This window comes from Juglans microcarpa x Juglans regia, chromosome 6S (genome assembly GCF_004785595.1).
Source record: "Juglans microcarpa x Juglans regia isolate MS1-56 chromosome 6S, Jm3101_v1.0, whole genome shotgun sequence".
In the NCBI taxonomy this organism is placed as follows: domain Eukaryota; kingdom Viridiplantae; phylum Streptophyta; class Magnoliopsida; order Fagales; family Juglandaceae; genus Juglans; species Juglans microcarpa x Juglans regia.
Window position 1 is genome coordinate 18,595,870 of NC_054605.1, and position 27,939 is coordinate 18,623,808.

A 27,939-nucleotide genomic window follows, 5' to 3' on the forward strand; every position below is an offset into this window, starting at 1 on the left:
CATTATTTAAGCTATGATCTCGTTTGTTTTTACAGATGAGATGAGTTGAGATTAAAGCTAAAAGTTGAATAAAATATTGTTAAAATATTTTTTTAATATTATTTTTGTTTTAAAATTTGAAAAAATTGAATTATTTATTTTATTTTATATGAGAATTTGAAGAAATTATAATGATAAAATAAGAATAGTTGTGAAAACAAAAGTATACTTACAAACTAGAGACGGAAGCATAAAAATGAGAGAGATTTCAGGTAAAGAAAGATAGTTTTTGAGATTTTCAGTTAAAAATTATTTTGAAATTTGTCATTTGATTTATAGTCATTAAAATATCTCTAAAAATAATTTACATATATATATATATATATTTTTTACAGCTGACTTTTTAGGGTGAAGTTGAAATAATTCAATTGTTTTTTTTTTCAGTGTTGTCTCTTTGAAAGTTGAGATAATTCATTTTTTTGCAATTCTTTTTAGAATTTTCTTATTAATTGTCTTTTTAATTTTTTAGGTCTTCTTCTGTTCTTCTTCTTCCACAATTAGAAAAAGAGGTCTTCTTCTTCCATTGTGCTAGATAGTGGAAGACCCGGCCCTGCCTAGAAAAAGAGGTCTTCTTCTTCCATTGTGCTAGCTAGTGGAAGAGATGGCGTTGCCTAGAAAAAAATACGCTTAAAAAAATGTTCTGTTTAAAATAAATTTTCATTTAAAAATTATTCTTCTTACTTTTTGATATGCAAAATTGTCAATTAAAATTTTCTATTCATGATTTTCTAATATCTCATTTTGATCAATTGATGATAATATCTCCAACAATAAGTGTAATAGTACATGTTTGAACACTACTCTCAAATGATTTCTTTTGTTGGGCTTGTTGTGTTTTACATTATCCCCATATCCCTTTTGTTGTATTTCTTGATTTGTTTCTTTGTTTCTTTTTTTCTTTTTCTTTTTATGTATTTTTTGATCATCTACAAATATTTCACCTAAATTTTCTTCTCTATTTTGTTTACTCCTAGTAACAAATTTATTTAAAGATCATTTTTGTAATTCAATCAATTTTTTTATTCTTCACTTCTTCTTCTTCTTTTGTAAGTTTCTCATATTGAGATGCATATTTTCAATTAGACATAATTTCTAATAGAAAATAAATTATGTCTAACTGAAAATAAAGTATCTATATATATATATTATATAAAATCTTATTATGCCTATGAGTATTTTAGAATAAAATAAGACCTCATTTCGATAATTAACAATTCAGATGAGATGAGATGAGATATTTTGAATAATAATAAAATTTTTGAGTTAAAATGAGATGAAATAGATTATAAAAAAAATGTGTTTAGATAGTGAAATGAGATGATATAGTTTTTAATTTTAAATAATATAATAATCTCATATCTATAATATAATAATCTCAAAATATAACAAGATAACATATGAAAAAATCACATGACCACAGGCATATAACCAAAAGAGGGAAGAAGAAGAGTCGTGGGAAGGATGCCAAAATATAATAAAAAAAAATACATTTAGATTTGCTACAGTACATTTCATATTTGAAAAGAATAACAGAATTACTATAACTTATACTTTAGATGAAATCAGTTTGACTATTTCATGTTGGCTAAATATGGATGATATTAGTTAAATTTGAAGATAAAAAGGCATTTGGCTAAGCCAATGGCAATGCCCCAGTTCTGCAATGGTTTTGAACTAATTTAGAAAAAAAGAAAAATTCTACTAATCATTCCTATATTACACATTATACATTATTTTTTTATTTTTTTTCTTATAAAATATGTAGTGTATGGATAGTAAATAGAAGAATTCTTGTAGTTTAGTAAAAAAATTTTAAAAAAAAATTAAGTATAGTATGTAATATAAAAATGATGAGTAGAATGATTCAAAGTACCATCAAATATAATTAGTTCATCTAGCTAGCAGCATAAAGAGTCAAATATGCATAGAGGCTGCCAGCCAGCATCGAACCCAGAATAATGAAAGCCTGCTAGCAAATAATAAAGCCAAGTACTGTACTACTCGCTCAGTTTAATTAGCATATATGCATGCAGCAGGAGGTTATCATATATAAGTATAATATAATAAGAAACTCGCACTCGCTCATTAACATATCATTAAGCCTTCATATATGTTACTTTAACCATAAAGAAATTTTATGAAAGTAAACTTTTAAATTGGTATAACTTGATATAGTAAGTTAGATTATAAAATTATTTATATTGTAAAATAAATTTAACTTATTATATGAAATCATATCAGTTTGTGACTAGAAATGATAAAATATACCAAGCTCATATGAATAAGTCTAACCCACCAAATGGCCCTCACTAGAAGATAGAAGAAGAGGAAAAGGAGACAAGGGAAAAAGGGTGTCAAGAGAAAAAGACGGAAATGTAAGGGAGAAAGTGGAAATGAGGAGAAAATGTCAGATACACAAGGGAAATGCTATCAATCACCACCACTCCCTAAGGGCATGCAGAAAAATGATCAGATAAAAGGAAATGGTCAGATGACTCTAGGGGTGAGGGACCTTTTGGCCAGGCTTTTCCTTAGGGTCTTCACCTTCTTCAACCTCTCGAGAGGGACTCTAGTAACAGAATCTTCACCAAAAGATAGAGCTTAAATCTCCACTGTATAGTGAATACGAGAAACTATGAAAAAGTGTAAATAAGCATATTATAGTGGACTCTCTCCTCCCCAAAACTCTCGTGGACGTAAGCTTTACGCCGAACCACGTAAATATGTGTCATGGTCTCTTTATCTTCTCTACACTTATTTTCATTTCACAGTTATAGATGTAGGCATCGACACCGTACAATCACACCGATCGAGGCCTGAATCGTCACAGCTGGCTGGGAATGAATCTCTCCCCTTCTAGTCTGTTGTGTCATTTTTGGACTTTAAAAGTGAGTTTACTTTTATGATATCTTTTTTATAGCTTTAACACTCCTATTTACTGAAATCTTAATTATTATAAACTTTCCATAATATTTTTCTTCGGCTTGAAAAACATTGCGGGAGGTACCAAATATTGTCTGGATTTGTAATTGCAAACAGGCTTTGTACATGTGGGTAAAAGAAAGTGAGACAAAAAGTGATCCAATGCATATATTTATCTGATTTTTCTTTGGGTTTGTTATCCAAGCCTGAACCAAAGGGCTCAGACCAAATCAAGCCTGCTTATGGGTCAGGCCAGATTCTTCCCAACATGATCCGAGTCCAGCATCATGATTCTGGACCCGTCCGACCCGTATCCCAAATAATGAGGCTCCTGGGGCGAGTTTAGAAAGGAGCAGAGCCACTGCCAAAACCTCCTCCATGAGTATCCATGCACATTCACGAGCTCTCTGATCAGCCTCAGAGCCTCGCTCTCTGCTACTTCGTGGCTTGCTTCCTTCCCAACGACGTCGCTGCTTTATTCTAACATCTCAGAACTTCTTGCATTTCGTTCACTTCCTTTTCTTGTACTTTTGTTATTATATATTCGGTGTCTCATTGGCTCTGGCGGTTACAGTTTCGGAGTCTCATTTAAGGAGGAGAAACCGCTCTGAGAAACTCTTCAGGCTTTCTACTCTCAGGTTGATTCGTTCACTTTTATGCATGATCACGTTATGTTGTTGACTTCTGCTTTGTGCTATTCATAATTGGACTTGTTTACGGTTTTTTTTTTCCCATTTTTTTGGTTGATGTTTGGTTTCCGAGAAACGTAGGAAAATGAGAGTTTTTAGTCGTTCGTTTTCTAGGTTTTTTTTCGAGTCTCGAGGAAGTCAAATATTCAAACTTAGCTTTAATTGCTTTTCGGTTTCGGTTACTCGGTTTCCCCGGGAAGCAAACATGATATCGAAGAAATCTGGCCTGAATTTTCGTTAAATGTGTCTTGCTTTAGGTTTCAGTTGGTTTGCTTGGTAATTTATTTTCATATTCCTTACATACTGCTGGATTGTTTGTACTTTGTTTGATGTTCGAGATCCGCTTTAATTTTCAGGGTGTGTTTGGCTAACTAATTCAGGAGAAAGATCATGGTAGAGATTAAGAATGAGAAGGAGTTTTCTATGGATTCAGATAAAGAATTTAGAGTCGCTTCTTGTTCTTCCTTATCCGATGGCAATTCTGATACCCCTGTTCTGAGAAGAAGATCTGTTGTAGGGTATGCTTTTCTTACTATAGTTCCTCTATAGTGATTTCTGAATGGATTATCTAGCTACCATACCATTTAAGAATAAAATCCTTTAGTGATTTTCTCACATTCAACATAGTTGAATTGTGAATACTAAATTCTTTTTATTGAACAAGCCACCTAATACGTAGTATAGCCACATTTGTAGTGGTGCCCGAGGCAATAGTCAAAACTTGAAAAATGCTAGTCAAGCCATGACTTCTGTTGTTTAGAGATTTTCGAATAGAGACCATCTTCTATCACATGTAAAATGAAGCAAAGCAGATTATGATATCGACGTCTGCTTGTTGCCGGGCAATAAAAACCACTGGGATGCGAAGCGGATGAGGAAGCTAATTTCTAGTGCATTGTAGTTGAATTAATTTTGATTATTGGTCATCAATGTCCTTTATTTCTGGGTGAAATCACTCCAGTTTGTATTTGATGTGAGCTGTTCTGTTATTGAAGGAGGCGGACTGGTCCAACTAAACGTTCAAGAAGAGGAGGCTGGACAGAAAAAGAGGTCAACCACTGGATATTCTAGACTTCTAGTTGAAGTTTCTTTTTGTTTTTTGTTTTTTTTTTTTTTTTTCTGTTTTTGTCTTTGTTTTTGTTTTTTTTTTTTTTTGTCTGCAAAATATACTGCCAGATGTTACAGATAGCCATATAAACTTTGTAGTAATAACTTGGAGAATATTAGATCAGGGCTTTCACTTTTTGGAGGAACTGAAATACAAAGTTAGCCGGTTTATAAATACATTGCCAGTAGTTGTTAGGATTCGGAAGCATAGCATTTAATACTTTTGATGAGTGCACTTACTCCGAACATTGCTCTCTCTCCCTCTCTCCCTCTGCAGCTTTTAAGGGTTTTCTAACGAAAATACCATTGGAATTTTGATGGACAGGATAATGTTCTATTTGAAGCAGTCAAAAAGTACAATGGAAAGAATTGGAAGAAAATAGGTATTGGCATGCATATTAGGCTTTTTCCTTGCTTTCAACTTTGGGCTTGTAGTATTTTAAGTGCACTATCTACAGTTTACTGCTTCTTTTTGGATGCCAGCCATAAATCATTTATCTATGAGGAAGAAAGTTATAAGAGATAGTCATGACTGACCATTCATCTGGTTTCAGTTGGTTTGATCTGTTCATGACCCTGAATACTCTGGATGTTAGTGGCACCAGAGGTTTTGTAATCGTCCTGCTGAAGTTCTTTGTTTCATCATTGGATAAGTGTAATTAGGTTTAGTCTTTTTGGTGAAAAGTGTCCCTTGTCAATTTCCAGTTTGCCGGAACTTCCTTGATGGATGTTATTGTTGAATAAATTGCTATCTTTGAGATAGTATGCATACAGAAGCAGAGTGCATAAATTTTCATTTTCTTCTGCAAATCTGATCATATAATTGTTTATATTTCTTTTACAGCTGCATATCTCCCAGGTCGCTCAGATATTCAGTGCTTGCACCACTGGCAAAAGGTTCTGAATCCTGAACTTGTCAAGGGATCTTGGACAAAGGAGGTACCAATCAAGTAATTAAAACATCGAGTATTTTAGCATGTTTTGCTGGCCAGAAGAAATAATTCATTCATTTATATTTTCAATGTCATTGATATGCGATCATGGTCCTTTTTTCCTTTCGTCTTGGGACTTTCAGGAAGATGACTGTATAACGGAGTTCGTCAAAAAGCATGGTTGCAAGAGGTGGTCTCTTATGGCTAAGTTCTTACCAGGTCGTATAGGCAAGCAGTGTAGAGAGAGGTAGGTGCTGTATGTTTCTAAGTAGGAAATCAGTTTTGGAAGGCATTCTAATTGCTGTGCATATTTCCTGTATTTAAGTTTCCATCATATCTTTCATGTGCAATTTGTTAGTTTTCCAGATACTGTAATAAAAACTTCCCGATGGTATCTTTCAGTTCAAGTGTGCAAGAAGCTGAATGGGCCGAATGTTTAGTATCTAGTATGTCTGCATGTTGTGTTGTGTTGTGTATTAGTTAATAGTATTATATATTAATATTTTAGGTGGCACAATCATTTAGACCCAGATATAAAGAAAGATGCATGGACGGATGAGGAGGAGTCAATTCTTGGTTATTACCACCAAATCTATGGTAACAGGTGGGCAGAAATAGCAAGGTTTCTACCTGGAAGGTATGTATCTAAGATCAATTTATCGATATAGATTACTACTCATAGAATAGTAACATTCTTGGAATACATATTATATAATTGCAACAATACAGTCAAAAGATCCCAATTGAGATTGACTTATTGGATTTTGTGGAGCTTCAAAAGCAAACTATTTTGGACGTGTTTCTATAACAAAGGGAAACAATTCAGTTTATATAATTTTTGCAGTCATGCTAAAAGTAAATTTGTGGAAATTTGTGGAAATTTGTGGGAGCGTAACCTTTTGGTTTCTTGGATATGAGATTGTCCTTATTTAGGGACTGAGCAAGGCAGGTATCGGCCAAAATATATTGATAAGGTGCAGAGGGAGAAAAATAACTGGATGAGTTATCTTCTGGGTAGGGATTACCAAATGATGTTGTTCGGCTCCCCATCTGCAGCAAGCTTCAAAAAAGTTATTACATTCGTCTCATTTTATTATCGATGAAATCTTATTCCTGAATGTTTGTTACTCAGATGTTTGGGCGAAAATTAAGTATTGTCATGTTCAATTGAAAAGTGGGAAAATGCCGCATGTGTGTGTGCGTTCGTACCATATATCAGTTCATATGTTTGCGTGCAATTATCAAATAGAGTAATCCATGCCTTTTAATGGACGCATTAATATTATAATCTTCTCATGGTTCATTAATGTAAAAATCAGCAGGACGGACAATGCAATTAAGAATCATTGGAATTGCTCGATGAAGAAGAAACTCAATTCACAATCTAGCGATGGTTGTCAATTGGATATGTTCATAAATATCTCTCCTGGTTTCTGCAGTCCTGAATCAAAACCTACATCTTCAGATTTCTTCAGTTCTAAAACTGAAGTTGAATGCATGAAGGTTAATGTGGAGGGACAGAGGTTTGGAAAAACCTTCTCTCTTATTCACGATATGGGTTTAGGGCACAGTGTTGACACTTGTCCTACAGATTTGGTTCTTGGAAATGCCTATGGAAGAGAGATTTGTTCAATGGCAGAATCTATAACTGGTGAGATTTCAGAAAGAGGGGAAAGTGAACCATTGGATCCACTAAATGGGACACTGTTTGATGGAACAGGAACTGCTGCAGCTGGTATCATCACTAGATCCTTTGATGCATCTGCCTACACTAAACCATGTTGTAATTCTGTTGAAGTTCTTCCTGTTGCTGGCAAAATATTTGAATCTCCCAAAAGGTTAGGCGATTATGCCTCAGGTCTTATGAATACAAGAGTGGGCAATAAATCTGACAATCTATATACAACTTCGATAACGTTGGAACTTGATGAGGACATGAGCCATGTTTGCATTAAAAACAAAGTCCATAGAGATTTGCTGCATGCTGTAGATACAAATCATGGTTGCTCACCATCTGAGCCACCTTTGCTGAATGATTTGGTTAATGCTATAGAAACTGGTGGATTTCCAAATTCGGATGATTATTTGAGGCATCCGATCACTCCGTTTTGTTATTCTACTCCCGGTTCCCTTCAACAAGGTATATATGTATCTGGTAGCAGCCCAGAGTCCATATTACGGAACTCAGCAATGACCTTTAAAAATACACCTTCTATAATAAGGAAAAAGAGTTCCACCAAGGCTGGTAATGCCAACATTCCTGATGTCACCTGCACATCTGAGTGTCGAGTCTCATCTATTTGTGGCGGACAAGATGTCAATAGTACAGACTTCCTAAACATGAAGCAGGGTTTCAGCTCTTTCTTTCATAGACCTGAAACTTCAGTTGGTTTTGTGTCTCTAGGGAGATGCCTGGAATATGCATTTGACTTGGAAAAGGATTCAGTCCCTGCTAATTGTGGCCGATCGGTATCTGCAAGTGCGTCTCAAAATCCTGATATTGGTGCAAATACAATGTTGATACCTTAAAATGATTGGATTGTAAGTGATTAACTTTACTTTAGATTTTTACCCTTTTCTCGGCTATCAACTGAGCCTAAAACCTGTATTGCAAAGATCTACTTCCATTACCAAGGACAGAGTAACTAAGATCTGATCGTATTAAAAAATTCACAGTTTGTTTCTGTGTACACAGCATCATCTGATCAAATTACATTCTGTTAGGCTTGCTTGAGAAGGAGAGATGACTGTGTTGTGCACAATAGATCTTGAATTGTTTTATTATTCTTGGTAGGGATTTTCTAGTGTGCATATTATACTCTCTTAAGCTATCACAAGCTTGGGAACTGCATTCAATGGAGAGGAATGAATGTAAAGAGGTATTCGTTGCATTTGTTCTTCTAGTGAAAATGACTACAGAACTAGGCAGTTGTCAAAAAGTGTCACCTGAGACTAACAGTAATTTGAATGCCATTAGGTGTAGATTTCTTCAAAAGAAGGTGATTTTAGAGGCTGTCTATAATATATATGTGTGCGCGCGCGCGCCTGCAGCAATATCGTAGAGAAATTTGGTGGTTGTTGCTCCTTATTCTGACGTTGACTAGTGCTTACACGTGGTGCTTAATAATATATGCTGTGCTGTAAGTTTGTAAGAAAGCAAAGTGGGTCTTTGAGTGAGCTATGTTATATATTTATATATATATATATATATATTTCTTCTTGGGATTACGTTTGATGATGTGTATCTGTAGTCTATCCAGTAAAGCAGCCCTCTTAAGTCTACTAATATATATGGATCAATAGACATAATCGTTCATAGTACATACATGCATGTTTGAATTGAAACCCCCTTGGTTTATTTCTTTTATTCCCATCACCTTAAATAGTATGATTTTTATCCATTGATTGCCCATAAATAACACTCTGTTTTCTTTTCTTTTTCCTCTCTCTCTATATATATTGGCTATTGCTGGTCATAATTCTGAATGTTTGACGAATCTGTCATTGATCAGAGACCTCGGTTAATAACTGCAAGTCATCGAACATCTTTCTTTTTTTGGGTCCTTTCACATAGTTGTAAATTTTGAACAGCATGTCGATGAGAGTAGCCACCCTGATTTGCGTTTTCTATACTTTTTTTTTTTTTTTTTTTGTCTTTTGACTTGTTCGTCGATTGGTTTTTAGTTTGTGATCAGCCAGTTGGACTGTTCAAATTTATCAAGTTTTGTAGGTGCCAAATCTTGAATGGTTCTATTTTTTAAAAAAGCAAAGTCCATCCCAATACATTCAAATAAGCTTTAGTTCCGTTTGGATTGGAAATTGATCTCATCTCATCATTATAATTTTTTTATATTTCCACACAAACTATAATAAACAATTCAAATCTCAAAACAATAATATTATTAAAAAATAATATTCTAACAATATTTTATTCAATTTATCTAAAATTATCTCAACTCATATTTAAATCAAAATGGAAACATTCTTATCTAGCAAGGGTAACCGTTTTGCTTGATAAAGATAATAGGCCAAATTATTGAAAAATAAAAATTCTATTTATAAGTTGGTGTAGATAATATATCTAGAAAATATTTATATTATATAATTTAATTTAAAAGATAAATTTTAAAATTTGAAATTTATAAATCAAATCTTACCATTTAAATTACGTGGATAATATTTTCGATGCACTACTTGAAAATATAATAATTTATTTTTCAAAAACTATATGCTAAACTTATCTTTCAAAATGTGAAAAATTATATATATACATATATTTTAAATGGGCGAAAGGTTATAATTCCAGGTGCAGAAGATTCGAAGAATGTGCCATAATTTTAAATGTAAAATACCAAATTGCTAATAAAATGAGCTGAAAACATTACTTTTCATTTTCGCTCCTGAACTAATGACAATCTGGAATTAATAAAAAAGAAAAATGATAAGATTACTTTTCATTTACTACTAATTTATTTCTCTTTTTATATTTATTTTTTTTTAATTTTTAATTTTATTTAATAATTAAAGAAGTGATTATTAATAAAATTATATATTTTTTAAATTTTTTAGCCGCTGGCTGAGAGAGACGACGTGGCTAAACAGTACTATAAAAAGACCTATAGTCGCCCCGTACTTTTGACGACCGGTCACAGTCACATGATCAATGGAACGATAAAGTACGCCAAGTAAAGCGGCCAAAACTAACAAAAAAATAGAAGTATCCAAACCAACCCGATTCGTTGCTTTCTTCGCTGTCCCTCTCTCTATCTCTCCCCCTTACACGCACCGTCCAAATTCCTATAAGTATCTCCATTCCATTCGATTCCGATCTGTTCATTTTCTCGAGAAAAATATTCTGTTTGGTGAGTTTGCATCTTAAATGATGTCGTCGGAGAAAACTATTTTGGTAACCGGCGGGGCCGGGTTCATTGGCTCTCACACCGTTGTCCAGCTTCTCAATGAAGGGTTTAGGGTTTCCATCATCGACAATCTCGACAATTCTGTCACGGAGGCGGTTGATAGGGTTCGGGATTTGGTGGGGCCCCAGCTTTCTCAGCAACTAGAATTCCATCTGGTATCACATTTCCCGCGTGTTTGACTCTCTGGAATTTCTCGTGTTTTTGCAGCTGAGAAAATGATGGGAAATAATTACTCAATATTACTGGGATATTTTGGGCCAATGCTGGTGCTGGTTTTTATTTCTAAAATTAGAATTCAATTAAGAAGTATCAGGATCAAATGAATTGGTACACCGTCCATTCGTGTTTTTATCCATTTTTAACGGTTTATTGGCAACCAAATTGTGGGTTTGGGGTTTTGGCTTGCTTTCCTTATAATACTACGCGGTGGTGTGGTTGCAGGGTGATCTTAGGAATAAGGACGACTTGGAGAAGCTCTTTTCCCAAACACGGTACTGAGATGTGTTTTTTTTTTTTTTTTTTCCCCTCTCTTTTCTTAATAGACTTCTACACCATCATTTCCTGGTTTCGAAGAATGTAAAAAAATATCTTCAGAGATATATGTATCTTTTCTTTGCCGGAAAATTTTGTTAAGAGTCGTTTTTTGTTGAAGAAAACGAAATTCGAGTCTTTTCTTGGTTTCTTATGTGAATTCACTGTCGCTTATTTTTTGGCATTGGGTTTTGTATCAATGTATACTGAGCCAGATTTGATGCTGTGATCCATTTTGCTGGCCTAAAAGCTGTCGGGGAGAGTGTTGCACACCCTCGCCGTTATTTTGATAACAATCTGGTTGGCACCATCAATCTTTATGAGGTTATGGCAAAATACAATTGCAAAAAGGTGCGTCTCAGATTTAATTTCTTGAGCTTATCTGTCTTGTTTTTTAATCTTATACCTGTGCGCCCATTATTTGATGCCAAAGAGGAATAGTGTATATCCGGAAGTGAATAACATATCTAACTGCTAAACTGTGAAGGTTTGTAATCTTCAGTGTCTAGTTCTTTTACCTGCCCTCGGTAGTTATAGCATTAATCTCCGGGTGAACTTTAACAAAGAAATGCTTAATCTTAGCTTGTGCACCTTTTTGCATGAATTTCATCACATGTTGTCATGTTCTGCCCCTAATGAAGCAAATAATGTTTTCATGTGGAAATGTAGATGGTTTTCTCATCATCTGCAACTGTTTATGGCCAACCTGAAAAAATACCCTGTATTGAGGATTTTGGGTTGCAAGCTATGAATCCCTATGGACGGACTAAGGTACTTATATTGCGTCCTTAATAATGTTTCTTTGGCACTTCTTTCTTTTACCACCTTTCAGATTAAATAAGTAATCCCATTTGCTATTTCTTGTGTTCAGAGTAGTATGGATTCTTTATTTATCTGACATTCAATTTATTCTATCTTTCTAGCTTTTCCTTGAGGAAATTGCTCGAGATATTCAGAAAGCAGAGCCAGATTGGAGAATTATATTACTTAGGTACTTCAACCCTGTTGGGGCTCATGAGAGTGGTAGAATTGGTGAAGACCCGAAGGGTATCCCAAACAATCTCATGCCATACATACAACAAGTAGCTGTTGGTAGATTGCCTGAACTTAACGTATATGGCCATGATTACCCAACAAAGGATGGTACTGCGGTATGTTCTTTTCTAGTAAAGAATTTTGAGTAGGATTGGATAGGATGGGCCTGTGTGACCTAGACCATGAATGGTTATATATTCCAGTTACAATCCTTTCTAAGCCTTGTTTGACTTTCTGTCATCACAGGATTTCAATTGAGACGACAGAGTATTATTAATTGGTTATTAAGTATCTTTGTTTTTGATGAACAGGTCCGAGACTACATCCATGTCATGGACTTGGCAGATGGCCACATTGCTGCTCTTCGGAAGCTTTTCATGACAGAGAATACTGGTAATCATTTTTCATCATCGCATATTTAGTTGCTAATGAATCTGGCTATTGCATGTTAACTTTTTCTTAGGCATCATCGTGGTGTTACTATGAGAATCTCATTTTAGCATTTGGGTGAAGGCTAAAGTAAATTAACCGATAGTTTACTCTCTTAGGTTGCATAGCCTACAACTTGGGGACCGGATGCGGTACATCAGTACTTGAAATGGTCACCGCATTTGAGAAAGCTTCTGGCAAGGTGAGTGTTATCTCTCTCTCTCTTTCTCTCTCTGTCTCTCTCTGTGTGTGAGATATTGAATACATGCTGAATTTTTGTCTTCAGAAAATCCCCATCAAACTATGTCCAAGGAGGCCAGGAGATGCTACGGCTGTTTATGCTTCTACAGGAAAAGCTGAGAAAGAACTTGGATGGAAGTATGTGGTTATTCTATGCTTTTTATGCATTCCAAGTTGCATGACATTGATATTCTTTCTTATTTGCTATGATACAATTTTCTACAATGAGATGGATCTTTTCTAATATAACATACTACTTGAATGTACAATGATTATTCTGTGACCTGAGTTACAAAGCTGATAAATGGCTGATAATAATGTTTGTCTATAAGCCATGCTAGTTCTTTACAACGAAGTTGGTGCCTTTTTCCAGGGCGAGATATGGTATTGAGGAGATGTGCAGGGACCAATGGAATTGGGCAAACAACAATCCATGGGGGTATCAGTCCAAACCCTGAATGGCATGCTAATTAAGTGCGTAATATACAAAGTTGTACAATCCCTTCGGATCACATTCTACTCGACCACGTCCCACATTCTTTTAAGCTACCTACCTTTTCCATCTAGAAAAATAAGATTTGTAAACTTGTTTCTGCAACTCTTGTTTTAGAAAAACAGAAAATGAATATCAAAAGTGGTTCAATCATATTGTTGTCTTGTGAATCAGCATGCCTTTCAGTTGGGGGCAGGTCCTTGCTCCTGGCAACCACTGAAATCTCACGAGTAACTTTTTAAATATTGGGTAGAACATTGCGTCATGTCCAAGCAAACAGAACATGATTAAGAAATCAATGGTATTTCGTTTTTCATAGAAGGAAAGCTGAAAGTGATTGATTGTGGATCAATGGCCTCTGCGAACTCACAAGTATCGTTTCATATACCACACGACTTTTTTGTACTACTCTTTTGGGTCAAGTCGAATGGTAATGTTTGGAAATATTTGAGAATTTGTTTGATACTAGATTTTGAGAGAGGGAAGATAAAATTTGAATAAATATTTTGTTACAAATAATTATTATATTTGAATTTGCGAAAATGAATAGATAAAGTTGAAAAGTTGTTTGAATATAATTTTTTAAGATTATTTGTTGTTTTGAAATTTACAAAAATTGTATTAATTTTTGTATTTAAGTAATGATTAGAAAAAGAAATAAAAAACTCGAAATAAAACAAAAATGTTTAATTTGAGTGATACTTAGAATAAAATTTAAAAAAATGAAAAATATTAAATAAAAAAAAAATGCTTTGTTACCGTACAAAAAACACGAGGGATAAAAGTCAGTTGCCGACTTCCTCTCAATTGGTCCCGAGGGATAGAGCATATGAGAACCACGGGGTTCCTTCCGCACCGAGCTTCGTGTCAACAGCGCGCAAAGAAGGTGGACCAGGAAGAGAACGTGTCAAGCCGTATAAATCTCAAATGTATAAATTTTTTATAAAAATGTGTCTCGTTAAAAAAAAAAATATATATATATATATAATTTGTTTATACTATAGTCTATTAATTTTATAAAAGATTTGCACGAAGTTTATACATATGACGCTTATATATATAATTTAAGGGCAGGTACTATCTATTGCTTGGATGCATGAGTAATTCATTAAGAAGGAAAAATAAAAGTTCATTGGAGAATATTGGCTGTGCACATGATCTCCATCTGAGGACAAACTACTTAGGAGTGTATGAGTTTTATTGCTACAACTTTAGCCACAAATACATAATAGTGGTGAGTGGTTTTCAAATTTTCCTACTTTTATGTCGACTTTTGACACGAGATTACGTATATATTATAAAGTACAGAACTTTAATTTGTTTCATCAAACTATGGCGTGCTTCCATTTTGCTCCATTATGGTTTTGAATTAGGATATCTTTTTCCCCCTTAATATCCGTGTAACATTGATTTTTCACACTAAGATCTTTTGAATCGATTGACAACATCTTGATTTCTCATTAAGAGAACCAAGAATCGAATTCTCCATCCCCATGTATCAAAACAAACAAAAACATTGATTTTTCATCACCTCTCTCGAGTTCAAACTGATCAATATATAAATATAGAAATAGAGATGGAGAGGAGGACAATAGGACATCGACACTTTTGAATAAGATAAATAATCTGTCTGTTATGAAAATCAAATCATATGATTATGATAATATCAATCAAAATGTTATTCTCAAGTCGATGCGTAGAGCTGTAACATCTCGCTCTCTAAGTTTAAAAATAAAATCACTTTCAGAAATTCTTACAGAAGCCGGAGTGCTACTACAAAATTTGACTTAAAAAAATTTTCTTTTATTCTAAAAGAAACGCCAAGTACAAAGATTCTTTATAATACAACCTTTATTAAATACTTAAAATCTAAAAGAAAGTATGCGGAATCACTTATTTAATTTTAATAAAGTCTTATGTACTTATTAAAATAAATTATTAAACATTAAATCATAAAATTGAGCATGACATAAACTATTTAGGCCTCTGCCCCTGCCTCGCCTCCCTAGACTAAGTCATGTCCTGTAGTCTCATCTTTATAAATATCATTACTTGGGTCTTGGGGTGGTTTAAAAACATAAAATCAAACTAAAAATGAGTTAAATACTCAATATATAACACATCATATAGTAAACATAATAAATATAAGGTTTTTTGAAAAATATGCATACTCATGAATACATACTTAAATAACATGAATATGAACTCATATTTCACTTATCATAGGTTGGTACCTATTGTTGACCCATGTGAGTTAGAATTAGTGAATCTAAGTAGATTCTAATTCCATCTGTGGGCGCATGTTGTGAAATCCATATACAAGGAAAACACACTGTGTGCACTACCAGTATGTACAACCTAGTAATGCAATACGCCCATAACATATGGTACCATTTTCATATCATAACATAGGCCGTTACGTATCTTGTTATTCATACTTTATCATAATCATACTTGCATACTTGTCATATCATATATTTCAAGTGAAATCACATTCTTTCATAAAACGTCAGAATACATGTTTCTTCACATAAAATTATGATTTTTCATAAATATTTTAATGTATAAATTTTCACATAGAATCATGCATGGATTTTCATAAATATTTTAATGCATAACTCTCACATAAAATCGTGACTTTTCATAAATATTTTGATGCATAATTCTCCACGTGAAATCATAAGTTTTCATAATTTTATCATGACTTAGATACGTAAAATTGGGCTTCCTATAGAGGGCATCCATGCAATATTTTTCTAAAATACATGTTATTTACTGTACATACGTGTAAGGGTATGATCATACTACTTACCTCGCAGCGTTAATCCAATATTTTCAACATGAAATCGATCAAGTGAAGTAGAAGGAGAGAGAAAACGTGAGGGATGTTGGTGGACTAGAAGTACTCTGCGTGACTTTCGATAAGCATAAACTACACTGGGGCTTGAAGGAGAATGAGACACATGTAAAGTGCATGGGGCTGAGCGTATATATAAGGAGTCGGTTTTAGAGTTTTAATGTGAAGATGATTTATAGAATTGTAAGAGAGTTATATTAGGGCATGAATCCTAGTGGAAGGTGGAGGCGTGCATGACTTAGTTTGAGAAGGCAGTAGGTTAAAGAGTTTTAACGTGAAAACGACTTGTAGAGTTGTATCCCTATTGGAATAGGATGCCAACGAGTTTGAGTTCGAGTTCGAGTTCGACTCGGTCACAATCATTCAATAAGAGAGTTTGAGTTTAAAAATATGATAAAGTAGTTCATTCAATGTAGGATTAGCAATGATTGAGGCTGCGTATGGGACTTCAATCAATGATATTTGAAATTGAAATAAATTTCTAATAGTCAATCTTTAAATCCTAAAAAGAGTATAACTCATTTAATAAATAATAAATGAGATTTAAGCTACTTATTGAATCTAATTAAAACTCATAATTAATTTCAATAATTTGTCGTTTGTGAACTTATCCAATATAGCTCATTAAATATAATTTTGGCCCAATAAAAATGATCAATATTCTAACTTTAAAATTATTGGGTCAGGTCGTTACAAAAACACACCTACTAAATTACTTACATGCCATAATTTAATTTTAAATATAAATTTTAAATTTTACAAATCAAATCTTGCTATTTAAATCATGTGGATGATGTATACCGACTTGAAAATAATGAATAATTCTACATACAATCATGAAGTGCATAAACGCCGCGTAATCGCTTTGAAAAAAAAAGTAAGGCTCACTATTAAAAAATTAATTTTTTCATGTATGTTCTATATTTATTCATTTTTTTTATAACGATTAAGCGACAGTTATATAATTCATGAGTACAAATATATTTTTCTAAAATAATATAACATCAAAATTCAAATATTCTTTACTTTGATATTATCTCTAACAAATGAAGTCTTCAAAGTTCAAAGACTTCAAAGAAAAAAAAAAAAAAAAACTTTAACAATCGTTGTCTCCGTTATTTCTCTTTCCCTCCTTCCTTTTTTTTTTTTTTTTTTAAATGAAAATTCTTTTTTAGCCCCTAATCATTTCTTAACTTCCAACACATGTATCTAAAAAAAAAAAAAAACTTCCAACACATGTCTTGATTTGATATATTTTGTGTGGCAATGAACGTGCCAACACGTGTCTTGCAGAAAACCCACTGGACATTCCCCCTCTGAGCCGTATTTTCCGATGCAAACTGGTAGGACCATCGAAAGAGGATGACCTTATTTATTTAGGAAAAGTCTACTCTGCCGCCCTCCGCTCCCATGTAACTGTTCAAGTATACTGTTTAATTTTATTTTTTTTTAATTTTTACTTAATGATTAAATAAATAATTTTAAATATATTGATTTATTTTTTTTTAAAAAAATATTTAAATATATTAAAAAATTATGACAAAAAATAAAAATAAAAATAAAAACTCAAAAACAACTGTGCAGTAAGAATGAGCGGGCTACTCTGAGTGGCAGAGTAGTCCGACTCATTTATTTATCATCGTCTTATCATTTTATAATATAGTATTAAATAATTAACAATTATTTATAAAATTTTATTTATAAATCTATTATCAAGATTATATTATAAAATGATGGGATGATAATGGACTCATCAAAAAATGGCCGGACAATTCTTACCGATAAGGCAAAATCCAAAATTTTAAAGTATTTTTTACATCACTATAAATATTTAAAAAATAAATTCATAAATTTATTAAAATACATTTCTTTAACTATCAAGTATTTAAAAAAAGCAAATCCGCTTTTTTCTAAGCTGTGTTTTATGTTTGTTCTTTCAAGTATTTTTTAAATTATTTTAAAATTTTAAAAAAAAATTATAAATTCATTAAAAATACTTTCTTAATCATTAAATATAAAAATAAATAAAAATAAAAATAAAAACAAAAAACCTTAGGCACTCTCGTAAGAATTTGTCCGGTTACTTTAACATTAATCTTTTTCCAACACTTAATTGTCAGTTGAGCCAGGAGTCAACTTTTGATTATCAACTTATCAAGCACGGGAGTCAACTTTATTGTCCATGCTTCCTTCAACTTTGTTTGATGTCTTCAATATTTTTAATAAATTTTTGCTAGTTATTATTATTATTTTTTTAAATTTATCTTTTTCAAGTGTTCTGTGTATTGGATGCAATAAATCTAAGAGGGTAGGGATTGTTTTCGGAAATGATATTTATAATTTTAAATTTTATAAATTTCGTATATTTCTTTCAATAAAAATCATTTTTTAATAATATATATATCTTACTTTTTTTCAAATAGAGTTTATAAAACTTTCGCATTCTAAAATTGTACCTATATTACTATTTCAATTATGTAGCATATAGAAGCATGCAAGACTGCAGGAAAATGCTTGTAGGAAAATGCTCATGGACTCATCAGCAAGTTGCAAGACTGCAAGTGCAAGACTGCAAGTGCTCATGAACTCATCAGCAAAAAGTTGCATAGATTGCAGGAAAATGCTTGTAACATGATTGGATAATGACAGTTTTTGACATTATTATTTGGAAAATAATTAACCTTTTATAAATATATATTAAACGAATGATTGATTATAAAATAATTATAAAAAATTATAAATGCATCAATCTCTTTTATATTTCACCAAAATAAATAAAACCTACAAGTTGCAACCTATTTACATGTATTAAGAAAAAAATAATGTTACATATAAGTCTCCATCATGGGTTCCACCGTAGTAAAAGTGGGCACCAAGTACTGCAAAGCTGAAATACTCTTGCACCTGCCTTTTCTACACGCTAGAAAAAAAGAGTTTTGTTTGTCATATCAAGTCGTTTTAACGTAATTTTTGTGCACTGATTGATTAAAATAATTATTTTATATTAAAAAAATATACAACCAAGCACAATAATAAAATATATAAAAAAAATACACAAAAATTACTGCAGGTCAAATTATTTTAAAAACCGAAGACAGCTGGCTATTTTAGCTTATACGTCTAGTTCTAGCTCTGACTAGGTAGAATTGAGACATATTTCCTTTTCAATCCTGTTTTAAATAGACTTTGGGCTTTGGAATTTGGATTTAACTCGAAATGGATTCTCGTGTTTCTCCGTCAATGTTACATCATCATCCTATTCATAATGAAATGGTATTATCCGTTAAATTTTATTTTTTATTTTTAGATAAAAAATATTTAAAATTGATGAAAAAGTGCTACAAACATTACTCTATGGAAGAAGTATATAGCTTGTGGTATAGTTGATTATATTCAAAATCAATTTTGTTTTTTTTTAAATAATATTATATACAATTTTGTAGCGTGTAAGTTCTATACATTTTCATTAAATAAAAAATAATTTTTTTGTACCATATTTAGATTTATCTAATTTTTTTTTAAAAAAATACTCAATCTTGTATTTGGCCCAATGAAAAATAGAAAAAAGAGATTTATTATTCATCATCTTCATACATTATATATATATATATATATATTTTTAACCTTTTAATTTTATTATTTTTAAATTAATTAAATTATTATCCTCATCAATTATAATATATTTTATTAAAAAAAAATATATAATATGTGATAATAATGAGTTAAATCTTTCCAGAAGATCAAAGAGGAAACGTGACAAGCGGTAATAATGCATGGACAGAAAAAAGCTCCGGACAAGAACCGTATACTGACAGCCAATCTTGTGGAAAATCAGGACCAAAAGGAAAAGCAAATGACGTGTGTAAGGTGAGTCACGGGCATTTAATCACGCACACTTTTCTTTGCAATTTATTAAGGGAAAAAAATTTAAATTTAAATTTATAATTTTTAATCACATAACAATACATATATATTGCTTGCTTGCTTTAGTTATTGATAAATTAAAATTTAAAATTTCAATTAAAAACAAAAAGAAATTGATAAAATTGATATTGTATTTAATACGTATAATATTATATCTAAAATTGCAAGACTTTTCACGATGCTTCCTAAGACTCAAAAAAGTGTTTATCAATGGAAACGAATAAAATAGAGTAATTCCATGCTACTTTAAAATGTTTAAGATGCCTTGAAGCTTTTTGGGTAGAATAATAAATATTCTTAAACTTGTCTTGGAGTCGAACTGAGGAAATCACCTCAACTAATCTCATTTTTATTATTATAATTATTTTAAATTTTGACATAAATATAATAAATAATTTAATTTTTTTAAATTTTAAAATAATTTTTTTTAATTTCTACATAAAATATAATAAATAATTTAATTTTTTTAAATCTTAAAATAATAATAATATTAAAAAATAATATTTTAAAAATATTTTTTTCTACTGTTCACAAACTTTCCATTCCACGGGGAAGCTGCAGTGCGAGTAACCTCTGAAATTCCCAAGAAATCCATCAAATGTAATTAATATAAACCCATAACTCTTTCGTCCTCCTCTATCGCTACTAACCCAAAATGGCGAGGGAAAATCAACCGGAGTTCATCCTGGAGATCGTCGTGCTTTCAGCGGAGGGACTGGAGACAACCTCTTTTACTCTCTTTTCACGCCGTATCAGACCCTTCGTCGCCTTCACCATGGTACCACCCAGTCGGAAGAAGTGTCGCGTGTACAAAACAAGGGTGGACGATGAAGGCGGGACCAACCCCACCTGGGGCGACAAGTTCCGTATCCCTCTGGACACCACCTTCTTTGCAAACGGATACTCCGCCATTTATCTCCGGTTATACACCAAGAGGCTTATTGTGGGTCAGGTTCAACTGGGTTGGTGTCAGATTCCGGTCTACGATATTGGGTCGCCGCCGGTTGGGTCCGTCCGGTACTTGAGTTACCGGCTGCGGGTTCGAGACGGTTCAAGGTGCCATGGGATTGTCAACCTTGCCATAAAGTTAGAAAGTTTAGCCTCCGTTGCAGGACAAAGGGTTGTAGCTTCGGGGGGGTCACCGACAAATGACACGTCTCGAACGGTAATTGGAATACCGGCGACGTTGTTCACACCCATGGGGGAGTGCGAGGGGATTATGTGTATGTCAACCACAAGTTAGATCCTAGTTGAAAAGATGTTTTGAGTGGAAAATGAGTGGAAAATGTGAGAAAATAATTTTCCTGCGTGTAATGGCATCGAATATACTGTGTCAATGATTTGGGTGTGGGGTTTGAAGTCTGATTACTGCATAATGGGGGTCATTTTCTTGTGTCCCTAGTCGGGAAAAAGCATGACCCTTTACCAAGACAGAGCAACTTCGCAAACCGCAATCATTAGTTGTTTCTGATATGATGGGGGTGTATTGTTGCGTTAGTTGGCTTGCTAAATTAATAGTTTTCCTAAGTTGTCCTAGTTCAAGTTTTATCCAATTTCAGCCATGTGTTCACATTTGCATTCTCTTCTTGATGGATTACTCTTTAACATTATTTGTGTTTTCATATGCATTTATATATATATTTTCTTTCTGAGGCTCCTCAGACAAGACGCATCATTAATTATTGTCATAATCAGGACAGATCAGATTAGGTTTACCAGATAAGTTATAGCATTACCTAGAAAATCTACGGATCCTTCCCAAACTGAGATTCCCAGTGACAAATTTTTCTGATTACCCTCAATACCAACAAGCTCTTACAATGTTTTGAGTTCAAATAGGCAGTTCGTTTCAATCCGGGGGGGTTACTGAACCTCAACAAGAGTAAATAGGTACATAGAAGAGCCATTGACTATAGGAAATACCAAGTTGTATATTTGCCCCAAACAATAACATTCATGTGTGGAAAGGAAAATGCACAACAGATTTTGAGACAACTAAAGTGGTGATCGATCCATTGGCAAACACCCTTGTAGACGAGCACTCCCAGACAGATTCCAAGGCAAGGACAAAGAAAGCTGCAATGTTGATACCACCACCACCACGACAACGACAAAAGTAAAAAAACTGCAACTACATCTAACACAGAGAACATAACCACCACGGTAACAGCAACGGATCTAAAAAGGTTGGGTAGTCTATTGACACGCTGCACATAAAGATAACACTCAGAGCCAGCACTACCCATCGCCAGCCGGCATGCCATGCATGATATCCTGAGAGTGGGAAGTCTACTATACTTCCTCTTGAGCATGGCTGCTACTCTTCAAAATATTGTACTTGCAGAGAGGACAGGTAGCATTAATGTATAGCCACTTGTCAACGCAGGCACAGTGGAAATGATGACCACATGGAAGTTCCCTAAGCTCAACCCCATTGTCATAAGCACAGAGGCAGATGCAACACTCCTACAAATAATTGTCATTAGCATAATGTCAAATATGCAACCAATCTTAATGAGGACACAGATTTCTTATAAACCGCCAAAATGTTGAATAGAATCCAGCTTTACAATGAATTATGCTTAATTAGTTGTAGAAAAAGGTTGTAGCACAAGTTTCTGAAAAACGAAAATGTTAAATTTCATTTTGCCAAAAAGAAAGATAATAAGGAGAATAATGGCAATAATAATAAGACAATATGAGAAGAAAAGAAAGAAAGTTATCCCCCCCCCCCCCCCCCCAAAAAAAAAAAAAAAAGAATTAGTTAACTACATACTGCATCCTCCGGTGAAAGAACATGTTCAGAGGGAGAATCAGTGCCACATTCAGTCATTATTCCTCCATGAAGTCCTTGTACATCACCAGCAAGTTTCTCATTATCTCCAATCTTTTGGAATTTGTATTTTTTTGAGCTGCTCAATATCTTCTCTTGTAGCACCTTCCTGTTTTGGGTATAGGTGATCAGATCAGAATTAAAAAAATAAAAAAAAAATAAAAAAAGACAAGTGGTATGGGAGGAAGAACATCAATAGAAATTACACTATTCATAAAGCACAAGTTTAGAACTAACTGTTATATATTATCCCAAGTGATACACCACAGAAGAAACATAAAATATGGGCAATGAGCTGTAGTTATGACACTTCCTCTCCCTGTGAGGCAACCGCATTAACAAGTTGGGATATCCAGTTCTTGCAACTGGGTTTCAAAAGCTCCATGAAGCATACACTGAAAAAGCTATGAGCTCTATCTTTAGAAAATTCAGGGGGTCATGTGTATGACTCGTGAAACTACAAAATGTACCGTAAGCCCCATTTACTTGAATAAGACTATTTGTTTAAGATGGTTTTGAAGAAGATGCCATGCGCCCGGCCGGACGCGGGGGGGGGGGGGGGGGGGGGGGGGGGGGGGGGGGGGGGGGTGGTCTTCTCTTGTCCTTTAAAAGCTACTCAATGTGGGAAAGTTGGGCTCTAATGAAAATAAGACCAGAAACCTGGCCAGAAAGAAGGGCTCTGTTGGGTTAGGCCCGTTTGGATTTTGAGATTGTCTCAACCCATCTCATCTCATATGAACATCCAAACACCACTCAAATGCAAACACTTTTCAATTTCAAAATTTCAACTTTTTGATCTAATCATTACCTAATCATTACAACTTTCTCAAACTCCCAAACAAAACACAGAAAAAATTCAACCTTTTCAAATCTCAAAACAAAAATAGTATTAAAAAAATCATATTATAACAATATTTTAACTTTATAATTTTTTTATTTAACTTTTTCTCTATCCTTTACCAAAATCTTATAAAATATCTTAACTCAAACCATTTCACTACTATTCACAGATCTCCCATCTCATATGATCTCATCTCAAAATCCAAACAAGGCCTGGGGAGGTTTAGATAGTGAGTTGAGATGGGATGAGATGAAAGTTGAATAAAATATTGTTAGAATATTAGTTTTGTTTTGGGATTTGAAAAATTGAATTGTTTATTGTATTTTGTGTGAGAGTTTGAGAAAGTAGTAATGATTATATAAAATAAGATGAAATGAGTTGAGAGGCTCTCAATCCAAACAACCCCTTAATGTTCCCTCATTAGCTACATCAAGAAGTATAGAGTCATATATAACCATATGTGTCATATACTAACTGAGGATTCCACTTGCTTTCTAAGGTGTATAGATATTCAATTCATTGTGGGACTAGAATAGAGGTGGATCCAAACAACAATTTCTATATATTCCCCCATAAAAGTTGTCAAATATCAAAGATCTCAACCAAAAACACTCGAACATAATAGATTTTACATTTAGAGCTTTGCCAGGATAATAATTGCAGAACCCACTCCATCATAGCAGGCTTCTCATATCTAACCTCCATTTAGTTTGAATCAAAAGTAATATGCTTAGTGAGTGTTGATAGAATTATTCATAACTAATATTTAATCAGAGCTTAGAATTAAATAAAGACATGATCAGTTGGAGGTTCTGGGTATGATTCTCTTTCTGGTTTCAAATTTTGATCCCACATTAAACTAGAATTGCATATTATTCGCAAACCAAACATAAATTAGTAGCATATGTAACTTGTGTGAGATGAAAAACTAAAGAAGCGTATGATGTGGTAAAATAAGGTGCTTATGGCAAGAAAGCAGCATATGCAAAGTACCTGGTCTGCCACAGCATATAAAAGTGCTATGATACATGGAAGACAGCAGCAAACAGCAATACCAATTACACATGCCAGTGCAACACAGAAAACGACAAAGAACACATCAAAACCCAAGAAAATTATACATAACCTGCACAACACACCGGATTATCCAATATAAGATTCAAATGGCCATTCAAAAAAAAGATGAAGATGCAACTTCAACTAAGGCCTCGTTTGGATGTTGGGATGAGATGAAAAATTTGTGAATAGTAGTGAAATGGTTTGAGTTAAGATGTTTTATGGGGTTTAGGGAAATGAAAGAGAAAAAGTTCCATAAAAATATTATAAGTTCAAATATTATTAGAATAATTTTTTAATATAATTTTTGTTTTGAGATTTGAATTTTTTTGTGTTTTATTTGGAAGTTTGGGAAAGTTGTAATGATTTGATGAAAAAGTTGAAGATTTGAAATTGAAAAGTGTTTGTGTTTGTGGTGTTTTGATATTGAGATGAGATGAGATAATCTTACAATCCAAACAGGGCCTCAAGGTTCAACTTCAGATATATATATATATATATATTTATAGAGAGAGAGAGAGAGAACCAATAAGTACCAGTAAAGCTGAGGAGAGCCTTGCGCTAAAGCTTGACCATCTGCCGATACCCAGTAGAATCCAATTATCCACCAGATAAATGAAAACATTGTGTTTGCAGATTCCAGATGCTTTGCAACACTTCTACAATGGATAGAAAAAAAGATGAGTACATAATGTGCAATACCATATGAAATGAAATGAAATGTTCCATATAGAGAATCAAGTAACAGACAATTCAATACTGAATATGATGAACCCCATAATATTTAATATTACAAATACGCTCATGTGCTCTGCAATCTCAAAAAATATAAAATAGAAGTTCATTCACTTTTTTGATTAGTAAATGTAAGTTCATACACAGACAGCACAATCCTGATCCAAGAGCAAATAAATCAGGAAAATATGTCGAAACCACATTCTCTTTAAATTTCAACATAGCAAACCGTAATGCAGAAATGTCTGTGGTAGAAATGATATATATATATATATATATATATATATGGGGTAAATATTACTAAGTAATTATTAGGAACTCCCATGGCCATGGTACTCCCAACCTGTTTTTTTTTTTATTCGCATTGGCCATCCAAGAACAAAGTCCCAACTAATCATGGGGTTGCACAAGTTTCCCACACGTGCACATTGGGTAATTCAAGGGGAAGTTCCCCCAATTCGATGGCCATTAGAAATTGTATGCACCCAAGAGAATTTGAACCTTAGACCTGGAGAGTATACCACCAAGACCAAGGCCTTTAACACTTGAGCCAACCCCTAGGGGTTCCCTATTATTGGAAACCATGTCATTAAAAACACATGACTATATAAGCAATCTTAATGACAAAGTATCTTGTCATACGGTAGTACCATCACATCCGTGTTTTTGGATTGCCTAATAACCAGCCCTTATAATTATACATCGAGAAAGATATTAACAAGTATAAAACACCCTTTTAATTTTTTTCTCCTTGTGTGGTAACAAAGGATTGGCAGATAAGTAAAAACATAATAAATTGTTGATTAATCATGAAATGATGATAGTTGAAGCCTGAAGGATGCCGAATATTTAAACAAGTATACCATAGTTTCCAAGTATACTCAAAAACATTTTCATCCACACAAGCCAATAAATAAACTGCCCCAATTTCGCAACTTGTGATAAATGAAAAGTTTCGTGGTTTGGCAAAAAAAAAAAAAAAAAGTACAAGGGGCACAACCAGAATGCAAAGGAAATATACAAGAGATCAATAGTGTATTCAATCGCGGATAAAACAAGAGACCGGAAGGAAATTATCAAATAACAATCAAATTAACCATAAAGCTTGGAAATTTATCTAAAACAAAATTACCCGGTGCCGTTCTCATCCAGATGCTCCGCCAATGTTACGTATTGCCCCCAATCCTCTCTCGACCCCGTGCTCAAATTTCCACCACTTTCCACAGAATTAAATGCCGCCAACCGGCTCCGACGCCTTCTCTGGCGCTTCCGATACTCGACGCAGACGCAAACCATGTGTAGCACGCATTGCAGAGCGTAGCCCACGATCCAGAGCCTGAGAGGCATCCTTGGCGACTCGTTCCGGCTGAGGACCATGACCGTTGCAGCAATTACCACGAAGGCGAAGTTCCAGATGATGTCAAGGACCACCACGGGTTTCGAGTACGCCCAGTCACTTTGCCTCTCCTCCAACTGCTCCGCCGCGGTCTCGCGCACCAGCATCGACGGCTCACGCATCATCCGGTGGCCCCTGCTGGCTTGCCTCAGAAACCGAGCTGCCTGGCGCAGGCTCTGCCGCTGAACAAACAGACGGCTTGGATTTGTCTCGTCGCCCGACCCGCTCGAGTTGTTGAGCAACGGCGTCGTATCGACGATGTCGGAGCTTGAGGAGGAACGGTTGGAGGACCTTGTCGAAGCCATTAGTGAGGATAAAGCCTGGGATTTTTTTTCAGGAGTTTGTAACCCTAAGTCGTTTTGTCGAATCGTCAGCCCATGCCGAAACCGACAATTTCGTATTTTGGATGAAGATGATGAGATTTATTTACAAAAATGGAAGAAAGTAAAGAAAGGGTTGTTTTGAGATCTTTGGGAGGAAGGGGAGGCCCATCATTAGAATGATTTGATGATGTCGATGATGCTCCTGAGAGGGTTTTGTTTCTGTTTCGTTGTTTTTTGTTCTGTTTTGTCTCAGGTACGGTAGTTCCTATACTTACGGTTTTATGTAACCGCGGTAACGGATAGTACGAAGTAAATCAAATGACATCCCTTAGCTATTACGATCAGAATAGCTCTCTTGTAAGTCGATATTATATGTACGCATTCAATTATTCATTCCCTGCTTTTATTAAAATAATTTTATAATTTATGTGATTATATTCAAAAAAAATATTATAAAAATTTAGAAAAAATACAGATTAATATATATTTCTTTATGTGATTTGAGATATATAAATCAAATCAATTATCTATCATAAATAAGACTACTAACTAATGGATTAAATGGGAGAATAATCAAATTATTTTATTAAAATAATTTTATAATTTACGTATCGTATATTAATTTGTGATTGCAATAC

The 27,939-nt window shown here is 33.7% G+C and overlaps 4 protein-coding genes across 4 annotated transcripts; 3 read left to right on the forward strand and 1 right to left on the reverse strand.

The window, feature by feature from the left end:
• The first annotated feature begins 3,041 nt into the window (after window positions 1-3,041).
• Window positions 3,042-8,379, forward strand: LOC121237544 (transcription factor MYB3R-2-like). Its single transcript, XM_041134330.1, has 7 exons — window positions 3,042-4,168; window positions 4,646-4,700; window positions 5,083-5,140; window positions 5,602-5,696; window positions 5,833-5,936; window positions 6,198-6,326; window positions 7,012-8,379. The coding sequence occupies exons 1-7, from the start codon at window positions 4,041-4,043 to the stop codon at window positions 8,216-8,218; spliced, it is 1,776 nt and encodes a 591-aa protein (XP_040990264.1). The 5' UTR covers window positions 3,042-4,040; the 3' UTR covers window positions 8,219-8,379.
• Window positions 8,380-10,335: 1,956 nt separating this feature from the next.
• Window positions 10,336-13,489, forward strand: LOC121237587 (bifunctional UDP-glucose 4-epimerase and UDP-xylose 4-epimerase 1). The gene is made up of 9 exons (XM_041134403.1): window positions 10,336-10,763; window positions 11,050-11,099; window positions 11,355-11,490; window positions 11,809-11,910; window positions 12,063-12,290; window positions 12,486-12,567; window positions 12,723-12,805; window positions 12,890-12,981; window positions 13,217-13,489. Exons 1-9 carry the CDS (start codon window positions 10,569-10,571, stop codon window positions 13,299-13,301), a joined length of 1,053 nt encoding a protein of 350 aa, XP_040990337.1. The 5' UTR covers window positions 10,336-10,568; the 3' UTR covers window positions 13,302-13,489.
• A 7,167-nt stretch (window positions 13,490-20,656) lies between these two features.
• LOC121237629 (BON1-associated protein 2-like) lies at window positions 20,657-21,653 on the forward strand. The gene has a single exon (XM_041134463.1). The coding sequence runs from the start codon at window positions 20,773-20,775 to the stop codon at window positions 21,358-21,360; it is 588 nt and encodes a 195-aa protein (XP_040990397.1). The 5' UTR covers window positions 20,657-20,772; the 3' UTR covers window positions 21,361-21,653.
• Window positions 21,654-21,869: 216 nt separating this feature from the next.
• Window positions 21,870-27,550, reverse strand: LOC121237583 (E3 ubiquitin-protein ligase At1g12760-like). Its single transcript, XM_041134398.1, is given in 6 exon segments — window positions 21,870-22,583; window positions 22,894-23,025; window positions 23,027-23,059; window positions 24,785-24,917; window positions 25,384-25,506; window positions 26,715-27,550. Coding segments are annotated over 6 exon segments (1,164 nt in total). The 5' UTR covers window positions 27,284-27,550; the 3' UTR covers window positions 21,870-22,409.
• Between the last annotated feature and the right edge of the window lie 389 nt (window positions 27,551-27,939).

Bases quoted from the DNA above. Each gene is read 5' to 3' on its own strand.
- LOC121237629 (XM_041134463.1), top strand. From the start codon at position 20,773: ATGGCGAGGGAAAATCAACCGGAGTTCATCCTGGAGATCGTCGTGCTT.
- LOC121237587 (XM_041134403.1), top strand. From the start codon at position 10,569: ATGATGTCGTCGGAGAAAACTATTTTGGTAACCGGCGGGGCCGGGTTC. The intron at 11,911-12,062 runs GTACTTATATTG...CTATCTTTCTAG, and splicing joins ATCCCTATGGACGGACTAAG to CTTTTCCTTGAGGAAATTGC. The intron at 12,806-12,889 runs GTGAGTGTTATC...TTTTGTCTTCAG, and splicing joins TTGAGAAAGCTTCTGGCAAG to AAAATCCCCATCAAACTATG.
- LOC121237544 (XM_041134330.1), top strand. From the start codon at position 4,041: ATGGTAGAGATTAAGAATGAGAAGGAGTTTTCTATGGATTCAGATAAA. The intron at 4,169-4,645 runs GTATGCTTTTCT...CTGTTATTGAAG, and splicing joins AGAAGAAGATCTGTTGTAGG to GAGGCGGACTGGTCCAACTA. The intron at 4,701-5,082 runs GTCAACCACTGG...TTTGATGGACAG, and splicing joins GAGGCTGGACAGAAAAAGAG to GATAATGTTCTATTTGAAGC.